This window comes from Mustela lutreola, chromosome 10, assembly GCF_030435805.1.
Source record: "Mustela lutreola isolate mMusLut2 chromosome 10, mMusLut2.pri, whole genome shotgun sequence".
Lineage (NCBI taxonomy): Eukaryota > Metazoa > Chordata > Mammalia > Carnivora > Mustelidae > Mustela > Mustela lutreola.
This window is the reverse complement of record NC_081299.1, coordinates 896,631-910,291: the sequence shown is the minus strand read 5'-3', so window position 1 is coordinate 910,291 and position 13,661 is coordinate 896,631. Positions and strand designations below refer to the sequence as shown.

Here is a 13,661-nt window from a genome sequence, read left to right as displayed (position 1 = left end):
GAGAAGACAGCACAGTGGCGCCCTGGCCACGGGTCCAAGAGATTAAGGTGAGGTGTGACTGACTCCTCAACCCTCTCCAGGTCCCTGCATCTCTGCCCCTCCCGCTAATGCCCAAGGATGTGGCCACGTGGCTCGCCTGGGGAGGACACAGCTCCAAGTCTCTCGGTCCGGAGACCAGGGAGCCCACAGCTAGAGAACGGCTCTCCAGTCAGCGAGGTCACGGCTGCAGCTCAGCCCCAGCGACAGAGAACACAGCCAGCAGCCAAAGGCTCCGTTTTATTTCATGCTGGGACCGAAGGCCCACGGATGCCCTTCTCCACCGTCTCACCGAGAAAGCGGCCCCGCCCATTCCCAGTCTTCCAGGACCTGGTCCCAGGCCCACAGCACGAATGCCTAGAATCGGGATGGTTTTTTGAATTGAACGCAGAGTTCCTCCAGGGCCCTGAGCCTGTATGACTCAGCCCCAGGTCAGGCTGGGTCTGCCGTCCAGGAGGGGCCGGGCCAGGGGTCCGCAGGAAGGGTGTGTGGGAGAGCCCCGGGGTGGTCTTGCAGGAGCCGGTGGAGACAGAGTCTGGGGTCCTCAGCGAGGCCAAGGCTCTCCTCTCGTTTTATGGAGCCTGTTGTCATGCCCCCTCGAAACAGGCAGATCAGCCCAAGAGCCTCTCCCCAGCCGCTGCGGGCTCCAGGACAGGCGAGGCCTCACCTCCGGCCTCACATGGCGTAGGCCGCCCAGTAGAGGACGTTGACGGCCACGAAAGCCGCCGGGAACACCACGCGGGCATAGATGTCAATGGTGTCGGCGTCGATGGGCTTGAAAAGTGCACGGAGGCCTCCCCGGCCCCCCGAGCGGCCCGCCCCCGGCCTCTCGGCCTGCCCGGTCTCCTTCTCCACACACCTGTAGGAGCCCATGAGGTTCCCAGCCCCGCGGCAGTGCCGGCGGGACACAGCCAGCTCCTGGGTGGCACCGGCGGCTGACAGGGAGAGGAGCACGATGGCGTTCTTCACGTCCAGCTGCGTGGCGGGGCGTGGCGGGGAAGGAGACAGGGCTGAGCCCAGGGCCGGCTCCCCACACCAGGACCCCAGCCTGGGCCAGGGCCTAAGTCCTCCCGTGTCCGGCCGCAGAATGGGCCAGAGTCTGGACCTGCTCTTTTGCGCCGGGGGCTGCAAGTGACCTCCCCAGAGCAGGGGGCAGAGGGTCCTGAGCAGGTCCCGGGACAAGGGGCCCCAGCAATGCTGCCTCTTCATGTTGGGGCTAGAGGGAGTGGGGACTGGGGGCCACTGGGAGGGTGTCGGGGAGGCTGTCCTTGACCCTGGACACGAGGGAGCCAGCAGGCTCAGCCTCACCTCTGCTTTCTGCTCTTTGACCTTGACCTTGGCCTTCTGCTTCTTCCGGTAGTCAGCATTGAAGTGGGCGAAGGCATACTCCACCAACGCGGCAAACACGAAGACATAGCAGATCCAGAAGTACACATCGAGGGCCTTGATGGCCGAGGCCCGCGGGAGGGAGGAGCGGGCGCTGACCATCAGCGTGGTCATGGTGAGCACCGTGGTAATACCTGCTGGGGAGGGTGGTGAGCGCTGGGGCCCCCGCCACCTCCCTGTGCCCCCACCCCTGGCCCAAGGGCAGGTCAGACTCCTCTGACCGGACCTGGCCCAGCTGGCCATGGGCCCAGGACAGCTGGGAACATGGGGCTGGGAGACGAGGCCCGGGCTTGCGGCTGGCAGGGCGGGGGTCCTATTTCTGGGCTCCTGCCCTTCGGCCCGCTCCCTCCGAGGAAAGGTCAGGGCCCCGTACCTAGAGACACCCTGGCCGGCACCGCCGCCTGGCTGATCCAGAAGGAGACCCAGGACATGGCGACGAGGAGCACGGAGGGCATATAGGACTGGATGATGTAGACGCCGCGGTTCCTCCGGAGGCGGAAATGCAGGCTGAGCCGGGGGAACTGGCCAGCTGCCGGGGAAGCACTCCGGGTTGGGACCCGCCTCACACACGCGGTGGCGTTCGGGCAGAGGGGCCCCTGTGAGCCCCAGACCCCGGCCTTCACCACCTCCCCCACACAGCCTGATGGGTCAGGGGTCTCCCCTGCCCAGGCCCTCGTCCTGGAGGGAGGCCGGCTCCCTACAGGGCCGCCCAGAGGAAGGAGAGGAGATGGGCTCCGGGTCCACACTGGCCCAGGCTCCTACCCCAACCGTGCGGCCAGCCCAGCTCTCCTGGCCCTCCTCGGGGCACAGCCAGACGAAAGGAGAGGGCCAGCTGGGCTCACTGGCACCAGCGACGGGGCGGCAGGAGCTGGGAAGGGGCAGGAAGGACCAGGAGACACAGCAGCCCCAGGAGGCCCCTGACGCCCTGGCCCCTCATGTCTCCCAAACCCCAGGGGCTGCCGCCTCCAGGGAGCAGCAGAGGCCGGAGGAACAAGGCCGAGAAAACCTGACGGCCGTCCACACTGTGGTGTCCAGAGTCCCCAGGTGCGGCCTGTGCCCATCCGTGGTTTTCCAGTGTCTCCTCGGGGATCCCGAGGGCCAGCTGTCAGCTTTGCTGGAGGGGCCAGAAACCCGCAAGCCGGCTCGTGGGGAGAAGCCGTGTTACCGGATTTGAAGTTCCTCAGCTCGGCGGTGAAGCGGTGGCTGGTGATGGTGAACTGGGCCAGGTGCAGCTCGTTGAGCCCGTGGATCCGCTCCTGGTTCTCCGACCAGTAGTACACCACGTCCTCGGACGAGTAGCCGTCTGCAGGAGAGCCCCGGCGGGCAGCGGAGCCTCGCACCCCCGCCCCCGGCAGCCCCCAGCAGCCCCCAGCAGGAGCGCCCCGTGCACCTGGGGAGCCCGGCGCAGCAGCGACAGGGGACAGCACGAGAAGACCCGGCCAGGGGTGAGAAGGCCTGCGGCCGCGCCCAGCACCCCAGGCAGGCGGACAGGGCAGGTCACCATCTCTGGGTGACCCACCGCGGCTGTCCTGCAGATCGCGTGATACAGACACGTGCCTCGTCTGGGCTCCACACCCGCCTGTCCCCAGCAAGGCACTGCCCCGGGACGAGGGTCTCAGGCCTTGCGGCTCCCTCCCTTCGGCCTCGACTCCACGGGGCCCAGATGCTTCCCGGTCCCCAAGCCAGGTCATCCGCAATGGCCCCTGACGGTGCGCGTGCCCGGCCCCTCCCCAGCAGAGTCGGGAGCGGCCGGCGGCCGGAGGCACTCACAGCTCTCCAGGAGGAGCATGCACTCCTGCTCGTCCATGGGGTACTTGGCCAGGTCCATGTCGCAGGCCACCGTGGACGTGATTCTGCCCAGACAACGTGCTGGTGAGGTCTCCGGGAGGGAGGCCGGTGCCCGCCATCCTGCTTCTCCTGCCCCCACCCCCACCCGGGGGCCCCGTCCAGCGAGGGGGGCCGAACAGCCTCTGGGGCTCTGTCGGCGAGACGCTGGCCCCAGCGGGGGGCGCACGGACCGCCGCGGTCCACGGACAGACACTCCTGGCTCTTCCTTCGGGAATCGCAGCTGGGCTCCTGTCACTTTGTTCGTCCTTCCAAATGCCTGTTTGGCTAAGCCGGGGTGGGGGGCTTGGAAGACAAGGGTGCCCGAGCACCCGACCTGCGATGAAGGACAGCCTCTGGGCGTTCCCGCCGACCGGGCAGTGTGGGAAGGGGCCGGGGCCGCCGAACGTTCTGACTCTCCAGAAGAATTTAGACTCTTACATAAATCTCCTAGTTGGCAACTAATGCTGTTTTTAAAAGGCACGTGTCAGAAGCACGTGTGGAAACAAATGTGTGGACATTCATGTTCACAGCGGCCCGATCCACGATGGCCGACACGTGGAGCCGCCCAGGGCTCCTGAACGCAGGAGGGGGCACCAGGCCACGGAATGCTACTCAGCCACAGAAGGGACGTCACAACACGGGTAACACCAGAAACACTGCTGAAAGGAGGAAGCAGACACGAAGACACGTCGCGCATGACTCACTCGACGTGAAATGTGCAGAATGGGCAGAAAGCAGGTTCGGGGGGGGGGTGGTGAGGGAATGCTCAGGGGCCCGGGGTCTCCTTTTCGGGGAATGAGACGTTCTGGAATCAGACAGAGGTGATGTTTGCACAACACTGCGAATCTACTGAATGCCACAGAATCATTCGCATAGAAATGGTGAATTTTATGTTATGTGAATCTCACCCCCGCAGAGAAAACAGAAAGGCACCGCGTTGGCCAAAAAGCTGCACCTGCGGGCTTCCCGCCGCCCCCTCTGCAGCTGCCATGGGTTCAGCGGTTCTGGCGACCAGAGGCTCCGGACCCACCCCCCCCCCCCCGCCCCAAGCTGGCTCCTGGCGGGGCCTCTTGCTGGGGACAGGTCCTCACCGGATGCTGTAAAGGATCACCCCGTCGGGCTGCAGCCGGATGAGCTTGTTCTCTACCGTCACATCGTGGAACCAGGCGGACTTGGCGTTCACAATGAAGGTGTCTGGGAGCCACAGCTTATCCACGAAGCGGCTGTCCAGCCCCAGAGTCTCGTTGGTGTGGTTGTAGGCCAGCCTGCTGTCGCGCCAGCTCTGGTGCAGAAACACCGTCATGGTGTACTCCTGCAGGGGAAGGCAGGGAGGGCCACTGGCCATCAGCCCGGCTCCTGCCCCGGGGGCCCCGGGCAGGGGTGCGGCAGAGCGTGGCCGGCACCTACCATGTTCGCCTCCGAGATGTGGTCGATGCTGGCCACCTCGATGGCGAGGGCCACGTTCACAGGGGGCCCTGCAAGGAAGGAGCTGAAGCCAGGCTGTCCACCCACTGAAAGCCGGCAGGCAGGACAGGACTTTGCAGGGAGGACCGTGCTGGCGACGCTCTGTGATGAGATGCTGAGAAGATCTAGCCTCCTGGCTGTCTCCCTGGAGGGGCTAGCTGTCAAAATCTGACACACTCCTTGGGGACCACAGATGCACCCTCAGGGGAGCCATCTCAGAGCCAGCAAGGCTCGCATGCGCTGCTGGACGCAGGAGTCTACCCGTGTCCCCACCGGCCGCCCTCACCTCCGATGCCTGGCCGGAAGTTGCGAGCGTAGCCCTCCATCAGGCCATCCAGGTTGGGGAGCCAGGATATCTCCAGGTTAGAGCCGACATAGTCCCCAATATCATTCATCGCTCTGGAAACAAAGGCCCGCTGGTCACGGGCTGGGAGCCAGGAACAGGACCTAGGTCCTTCCTGGGAGACTGCTGTGAAGCGCCCCAGGCCGGACCTGGCCAGTCCCAGGAATGCCTGCCAAAAACAGGGGGCCCCAGGGAGGAGCAGTGCCCAAGATTCCTCCACCTCCCCCACCAGCCTCTCTGCTCAGCTGCCTCCTACCCACCTGGCCTTGAGTGAGCGGGCTGGGTCAGGCAGAGTCCCCAACCTCCCTCCACAACCCGCCTGAGGAGACTGGCCAGTCCCAGAGTCCCCACCGGCCAATGAATTGCCTCAAAGGGCCTGACAAGGGCCCATGGTCTTCCTTCCAGCCTCAGAGGGTAAGGTGTTCTGCAGGAGGTGACTTGAGAGAAGAGATGTGTGACCAGAAAGCTGGTGGGGGGCTGTTGGTAGGGTCGGATGAGGTCCCAAACCTGACCCAGGGCAAGTACCTCGCCAGGGCAAGGCGAAGGGCCCATGGGGACGTTGTACCTGACCTCCTGCTCTCTGTCCCTTTCTAGGAAGGCCGAGGCCTGGCCCCAGAGACCCCCAGGTTGTCCTGTGCTTAGCTGAAGCTTAGCCTGATCCCAGAGCAGCTGGGGCCGTGCCAAGGGTTGCAAGGGAGTCCCACTGGCAGCCTGTGCCGGTCATGTTGTCCCCAGCAGAGCCGCGCCGTGTGGCTGGGACACATCAGACTGCCAAAGGCTCCCCAGCAGCCCCACCTGCCCGCCCCTACTTGTGCTCAGCTGTCCTGGGGTACAGTGCCACCCAAAGTTGATGTCCACCCAGAACCTCAGAATGGAACCTTATTTGGAAATTGGGCTGTAATTAGTTAAGAGGATATCATGCTTGATAAGGGTGACCTTAATCCAAAGAGTGGCATCTTTTTTTTTTTTTTAAAGATTTTATTTATTTGACAGAGAGATCACAAGTAGGCAGAGAGGCAGGCAGAGAGAGAGTGAGAAGCAGGCTCCCTGCTGAGCAGAGAGCCCGATGTGGGGCTCTATCCCAGGACCCTGAGATCATGACCTGAGCTGAAGGCAGCGGCTTAACCCACTGAGCCACCCAGGTGCCCCCAAAGAGTGGCATCTTATAAGAAGAAAAGGCAGACACACAGGAAGAAAGTCCTGTCACAACAGAGGCAGAGATCGGAGAAACGCAGTCCCGAGCCAAGGGTTGCCACAGACCCCAGGAGGGCCCCAAACTGCCAAGAAGCCCAGGAATGGGTTCTCCCTCAGAACCTTCCAGAAGGAGTCAGCCCTGCCCTCAGACTTGATCTGGGGCTTCTGGCCTCCAGAGCTGGGAAAGAATAAATGTCCATGGTCTTAAGCCCCTCCAGTTTGTGGTCACTTGTTAGAGAAGCCCCAGGAAACTCACACATCCTGCCCCTGGCCGGAGGACAAGGCCTGCCCAGAGTCAGGCTGGAAGAGGGGAGGGCATTTGAGAACAGCACTCATGTGTTACTCTGTAATCACGCTGTAGTCTCAGAAGGGGGTTCTAGAACACCTTGTCCCTTGTCTAGAGCTTGCCTGGGACAGCCCCTCCCCTGTCTCATCTATGGGCCCCTTGAAGAAGGTTGAATTTGAACCAAGAGCTCCTCAGCGAAAGAAATTCACAAACCCTGACCTCCCCCCAGGAACCACCTCGGTCCCTCCAGACAGCGACCTGGTCCAGCGCAGGGGCGGGCAGGTGATTTGGTAACGACGTGTAAGAAGGACGTGAGCGAAGTCCTGAACCCACGTGCGCACAGCCACACACACGGAGGCCGCCCTGAGACCGCACAGGAAGGCACTGGAATTGGGTTTTATTTTTGGACCGTCCCAGCTGCCGTCTTGCTGCAGCGGCCAGCCTGCCAGGAACGAGGCTGTCAGGAGACTCGGCCTTCCCTGGCCTGGGGTGGTGGCCCAGGCGGCAGCCCCTTTCCTCGGCCAGGCCCCAGGCCCACTCGCAGGCATGAAGGCAGGACCATGGGGCAGCCCCTGGCCCTGAAGACCGCCTTGAACTGGAAGGAGGCCAGCAGACTTCTTCGCCGTTGCCGTCCCTCATGGAGTCCGAGGGGGAAAGGCCCCCAGCCCCATCTCACTTGTCACTTACAACAGGGGCTGCTCATTTTTCCAGCTGTGAAGAGATGACAAAGGCCATCCGAGAAGGACGCCCGGCACGCTAGCCTGGGTCGTGGGGGCCTTGCTTCCCTCCCATGGTTCAGGTGGGCAGCTAAAGGGGTGGACTGGGTCCACAGGCCACGTGCAGGGAGCTCAGCACAGGGCGAGCTTGTGGAGACTCTGACTAGTGCCTTGGGAGAGAGGTTCTGTTTCATCTGATGGCCTTGGACCCAACGATGGCCTAGGGAAGGGGCTCCCCTTGTGTGGACAGACAGAGAAGCTCAGAGACAGATGTCCAGACTCCCGGGATAAAGCAGGCCCCATGAAAACACTGGCAGCTTGCACCTAGCTGTCAGGCACCATCAGGCCTCTCTCCCTCAACTGACCCCTGTCACTTGTCTGTGCCCCTGTGGACAAGGAAAGGTGGGTGTAGCTGAGCGAGGCAGCGGGGTCCTCTTCACCGTGCACACACAAGCCCACGGTCCCCAACAGCTTTGCTGTCACGGAAGCACCAGCTGCTCTGACACCTCAGTTACCAAGGCGAGGAGGAAGCCCACACCAGTCGCGCCATGAGCCGGCACAGGAGCTACCAGCAGAGCTCCTCCAGGGACGCGGAGGCGCCGGGAGCCCAGAGCGGGGCCGGCCGCAGGGTGTGCAGCCAGCAAGCTCGGGCACCCACTGCACCAGTGGGGGCTCAGGGAAGGCACAACTTGGGCCCAAGCCACCAGCGCCGCAAGGCACTTTCCTTCTGCTCCCACCAGGAAGCCCAGGATCTGCCCTGAGTCCCGCAGCCAGAGCAAGCACCTGTCCATCATCCCACACCGCTCCGCGCCGGGTGTGAGGCCAAGCCCGAGGGAAGGGAGGTGCTGTCCTCCTGGCCTCCGGATGGAGGGACACAGAGGCTGGGAGAGGAGGCTCTGGACTGACAGCAGGACACTGTCTGAAGGTCGCCACCCAAGGCCCATAAAGCCCAGAGGCTCTCCCCGCGGCGGGGCCTCACTGCGCAGACAGGCAGACAGGCAGACAGGCAGACAGACACATCCCTTACCCAAACCCTAAGCCAGATGTGGGTCAAAGTTCAGAATGTTTCTGTTTTTAGAAAGGCGATATAATGCACTTCCGGACTTGGGGTGTGGGGGAGGGTCTGGAGAATTTCCCAGCAGGAAAGTACAAGCAGGCCCCAAAAGTAGGATAAATGAGCCTCATGGAAAAGCGAATAGTCTTTGCCACCCAATGAGCTTTGGTGTCAAACTTGGGCTAAGACTTTGGGATCCGAAGAAGCTGGGACATTTGGGAATCACAGCTGCATGGCTGTCCTGGGCCCATAGCTGGTCCCAGGCTTTTAGGACATACGTCCATGGCTACACCTCAGTGCTTTGCCCTTCCTGTTACCTTGAAGTGGGAAGAGGGAATAGGACCATGGGTCTCCATAAAAGAACAAAGCCCTCCTGAGGGCACGGGTTGCGTCAACGCTGCCTGTGGTCTGGGGCACGATGGCCACACTGTGGCCAGACCCAGAGCTTCCTGGCTCTGCCCCCCACCCCACATATCTCCCCCTGTGTCCCTGATATGTGCTGCCTGAGTGTCTATAACCCAAACACAGGCTGATGTTCAACCTTTTCCAGTTTCTAAGGGTCCAGAAGTCTGGAATGCTAGGGGAGGAGTGGGGGCTGTCCTTGTTCTGGTTTTCTGCAGCGCTTGCACCAAGATAATCCTCAAAAAGTCCCCTCACAACTCGCGTGGAAGGTGACCGGCATAAATGCATGGGCTGCCAGGCCACCTGGAGCCCATTTCAAGTCCCCAGAGAAGAGACAAACCAAGGGACCCTACGGGTCCCTGAGGCCAAAGGGAGGAAGCCACAGCCCAGGGGGACCCTTCTTAACCTTTTCCATCCTCCCCTCCTCCAACAGTTAGAAATCCTGAGTTGTCCTGCGTGTCCCCCCCCCCCCATCCCTACGCGCGCCCCCCCACCCCCAACCAGGCAGTGGGCTCCTTCCCACCTGCATACTCTGGAATTCAGCGGATTCCATTTGAAAGGGCCCCGGAAAGGAGACTCCGGTGTCCTGAGCCGGAACTTTCTGACGACCACCCACAGCCCTCATCTCTCCACCCCAGCCCTGCTAGCTGCAGCGGAAGCTCGTCTGTGTAGCTCTGCTCCCATGGGAAAGGGAGCAGCCTCCTCCCCCGTGTCCTCAGGATCGCTCCTTCCTGCCTGCCTGCAGCTCGTGCGGAGCCGAGCGCTCAGCCCGCGCCTGGAAGGGCACCAGCCAGCCAGGGGCCGGCCAAGCGCCTCTGGGGCGGAGGACCCCGGCGAGCCCGGGCACCCCGGAGGATTGGGAGCGTCTCCCCCGCCCTCGGCCGGCCGAGCGGCGCCGGTTCAGCACCGGGACGGCGGACAGCACCCGGGGGCGCCCGCAGCTGGAGTGGCCGCGGCCCGCGCCCCAAGGGCAGCGGCGCGGTGAGTCCCGAGAGAAGAGCCCGCGGGGCAGTCGGGGTCGGGGGAGGAAAGTCCTCGCGGGGAGATGGGGGTGGACACGGAGGGATGAAGACGGGAGTCGACGGGGGCGATGAAGCCGGGGGCGGAGGTAGACAGGCGCGGGGGATGGGGATGAAGGCCCGAGGGTTCTCCCCACCGAGGGCGACCCTGGCAGCAGCGCGGACCCCGGGTTGCTTACCTGGCGCCGCGGGGCTGCTGCGCGCAGAGCAGCAGGAGCGGGGGCAGCAGCCCGATCAGCGTGTCCATGGCCTCGGCGCTCGGCGCTGGACCGGGGACGGCGCCGAGGTCCCGCCGGTCGCGGGCGCTCGAGAAGTTGCTTCTCCGGCGGCCGCGGTAGCAGCACAGGCTGGGCGGGAGCGGGAGGGCGCGCGGCGCGGGCGCGAGGGCGGACGGAGCGCAGAACCCAGAGCCCGCCCCGCCCCGAACCGGGCCGCCCCCCCACCCCGCCGCCCCGCCCGTCCGCCCCCACCTGCCGCCCAGCCCGCCGCACTCGAGCCGCGCGGATTCCTCCCCGCCCCCGAGCCTCGCGGCAGCGCCCCGCCTCCAGCTCCCGCCCGGCCTAGCCGCGCCCCCCTCCCCGGGGGTCGGGCACTCGCGCTCCGCTTCACTGCTGCGGGGGAGGCGACCCAGCCCCGCGCCCCGCCTGGTCGCCGCCTCCCGCTGCCCGGCCGGGCGCCTGCAGACCGACGGGCGCGGCGATCCCCGTCCCCGGGGCTGGCTGTGGGGGACACAGGTCCCGGGCACCTGGTTCAGGCACTTGAGGAGCGTGGCTCGGGGAGGGGGCTAGCGCCCCTGCGGCGTTCACCCGCTCGTAGGAGAGACCCAACCCCCCCACCAGCAGCTCCTTCCAAACCCCTCGCACTTGGGGGAGAGCAGAGCCTGAGCGGTCACGAGGCAGAGCAGCTCTGCCCACCCTGAAAGGCCCGCCTGGGGGAGAGAAGGGCGGTGCGCCCTGGGGGTGCTCCCCCCCGCCGGCCGCGGTCCTGGCCCGCGTCCTGGCCTCGGATGCAGTGACTTCCCCGTCTGGCCTGACAAAGAGCTGAGAAAGTCAAGGCCTTGAGCGTTTTCTATTTTAATTCTTTTCAACTTAAAGCCCTTCGCAGTTTCCCTCAAAAAACTTTGTCATTGGTCCCATTTATTCCCTTCTGGACTCTTTATCAACTGACAATAGAAAGTGAATTCCCATGAAAACAAGAGCAAACTTGTTCTGGAGTGGGTTAAGCCTCCTTGTGAGACCGCAGACACTGGCCAGAGCAGGGGCAGGTAGAAAGGACTTTGCTGCCAGGTATTTCCAGCCCAGCCTAGAAAGCCAAGTATCCAGGGCTGGGGTCCCAGTTTTCTTTCGTGGAGCCAGGAATAGGCGGGTAAGAGAGCCAGGCGGGTCTCGGTGTAAATGCCACCTTTGGGTAGAGACGCAAAGATCTCAGCGCGTTCCCACGTGGCGCGAATGTGCCTGTGCTCTGAACAAGTCTCAGGGCCTCGGGGCCACTTTCCTGTGGGCCCTTTCGGACGTGTTTGTTGGGAGGAGTCAGTCCTCCAACAAGCGCCCAGAGTGTGTCCTTGCACAAAGTAAGAGTTGTGAGCGTTCAACAGGATTGTTACCATTCCCGCTAGAACAGAGGTCCTCCCTGCCCGCTTCTTCAGGCTCCTTCATGTCTAAACCTCCAGCACATAGCAGGTGCTTAACAAATGTAGGGAAATACACAGGCTCAGTCTCCAAAAGCCAGCAAAACGAGCACGGTCCGCAGCCGCTTCACTGCTCGGGAGCTCCTGCCTTTCAGCCCCAAGCTCTGATCTTTGTGCGGGTCCAGGCAACCATGCTGAGCTCACCGTCACTCTATGAATATTTGAGAAGGTCCAGGTGCTAACAGCCTCTGAGAAATAACCTTGACCTTGAATCACTTGACTCAATTAGTTCAGGGTGACCCAGAGTCTGCTGCCATTTTCTTCACTTGCCTGTTAGCTGAGGCATAAAGGGAACCTTAAGCTCTCCCTGCAGAGGGTCACTAGACAGGAATTTCAGCCTTAGCTCTAGCCGTTTGGGGACATCAGCTCGCCTCTTCTTCCGCAAGCCCTGGAGGCAGGCGCTGTTTCAAGAACCACCAAGAGACAGAGATGTACAGAAGTCACCTGCTCACACATTCCACCTTTCTCGCACACCAGGACGAGGTTTCTGTAGGAGCCGCTGCGGCAGGCATCACCGGGGCCTCCTGTGACCGTCAGTCAAAATGCTTTTTCTTCCCTAGAATCCTCGAGCTCCATTTCAGGTCTAGTCCCTACCTGGTTTGTCTGGGTCTGAAGAGTGGGGTTTTTATTGTTCCTTCTTCTGGTTTTTCAGGAATTAGTTTGTGGCCACTTCTGTGTCCCCTTTTTCCTCTTCGGCCCCCTTCAGACAACTGCCTCCGAACAGAGAGGGCCAATTCTGGGTGCCCCCAGCAAAGGTCAAGAAACCAGGGCCTTGGTTCTGTGTGTCTGGCTGCTGGCTGGGCTGAGGGGGGCCCAGGATACGGGAGCATCTGCATCTGTGGGACAGAACCAGCCCCCTGGTCCCTCCCTCTGAGGGTCTGGGAAATGCTCCCCACTCAGAGGTCCGTCAAGCCACTTCCCTTCTCTGGAAAACACATAAGTTGTTCTCCGTGTGAATCCCGTGCCTAGTACTTTTTGAGGGGAGAAACCACCTTCCAAGAGGGGCTTTGGTGACTTTCAAAATCCCTGAGAAGGACCCTTGGGGAAGTGAAAGGTTCTCCGCCTCCAGGAAGATCTGTGCCCTTTGCCCAAATGCCTGGACAACCCCAGCTCCTTTCTTGGTACCATTAAGAGCGCAAAACAGGAGGCTCGGCACCAGACCAGGGGAATGAGAATGATAAAGGAACAAATTTCAAACCTAAGGCATTTGGTCCCCGTACGTACATCTATTTAACTCGTCCATGGAGTCCCTTTTGGCTTATTTGATGAGGTGGCTTCCCGATCAGGCAGGACCCATGCAGAGCCCTCTGGTTTCAAGCTGGGGGCAGTGACATTGCTGTCTTTCTCCTATTTATGCAGGGAGGCGGCATGGTCTCCCCATATGGCACAGAGCGGGACAGGACAGTTGTGCCTTCAGTGGAAGGTTTAGAAACTCCGCCTCCTTGGTTAACCCTGGGGTCACCGGAGCACGTCCCTGAGACCATGCTTGGCCACCCTAAGCTGCATCTGGAAAAACCAGACCAGTCTGGTCTGCTGGTCTGTTAGATTCTGGAAACCACCAGCCTGCCGTCGTTTTTGTGTTATTTAATCGCTTTGCCTGGTGCCCACAGCGAATGGAGTGGGATGACACCCGGGCTGAGGCCGCGGCGGAGAGCTGGCCGGCTTCCACCCCAGCAGCAGGACGGCCCCGGGAGGTAGAGGTGAGTCACGGCGATCTGGGAGGGGAAGCAGCACTAGCTAAATTTAAAGTCCCTGCCTGATAGATTTGTGAGGCTGCCTTACGATTTTACTGGGGAGAAAACGGCAGTGACACAGGAGAATTTTCTTGAGCGTAGCCTGCGAGTATTAATGCTGTGATTTTTACACGGAATCCATCGGTCTGAGAAGCAGAGAGAACTCGGCAGAAAGGATCTGATGCAAACTACTTGCAGCGGCCGGAGGTCATCTGTCTCCTTAGACGGAGGGCGAGCTCACGGCCATGGCCATGCTGTTCTCAGGGTTCGAGGCCCTGAGAACCGACAGACCCCAGACTCGGCCTCTCAGAGAGTTGTTTCCACACGTGTCAAATAGACATTCCAGCACATTCATGTTTAACGTGGAAAAGCCAGAATTCTGTTCTCCTTTTTTATGTTTTTTAAAGTAGTGGTTTGAAATCCTACATGTAAAGAAAACAGTAGACACAAATTAACATTCCTGACAAAAAGGCTGTCAGTCAAGGGAGGAAAACTGTCTGCTTTGGACGGAGCG

General features: G+C 61.8%; 1 protein-coding gene across 1 annotated transcript; it reads right to left on the bottom strand.

Annotated features, from left to right (window-relative positions):
* Positions 1-256: 256 nt before the first annotated feature.
* On the bottom strand, positions 257-10,141 carry GABRD (gamma-aminobutyric acid type A receptor subunit delta). The gene is made up of 9 exons (XM_059138300.1): positions 9,907-10,141; positions 5,000-5,112; positions 4,657-4,724; positions 4,341-4,561; positions 3,193-3,275; positions 2,588-2,725; positions 1,796-1,951; positions 1,345-1,556; positions 257-1,011 (listed from the first exon to the last, which is right to left on the bottom strand). The coding sequence occupies exons 1-9, from the start codon at positions 9,972-9,974 to the stop codon at positions 712-714; spliced, it is 1,359 nt and encodes a 452-aa protein (XP_058994283.1). The 5' UTR covers positions 9,975-10,141; the 3' UTR covers positions 257-711.
* Between the last annotated feature and the right edge of the window lie 3,520 nt (positions 10,142-13,661).

Coding starts and splice junctions, on each gene's coding strand:
- GABRD (XM_059138300.1), bottom strand. CDS start 9,974: ATGGACACGCTGATCGGGCTGCTGCCCCCGCTCCTGCTGCTCTGCGCG. Junction 4,725..4,999: donor CTTCCGGCCAGGCATCGGAG/GTGAGGGCGGCC, acceptor CCTTCCTTGCAG/GGCCCCCTGTGAACGTGGCC. Junction 4,562..4,656: donor ACATCTCGGAGGCGAACATG/GTAGGTGCCGGC, acceptor CTTCCCCTGCAG/GAGTACACCATGACGGTGTT.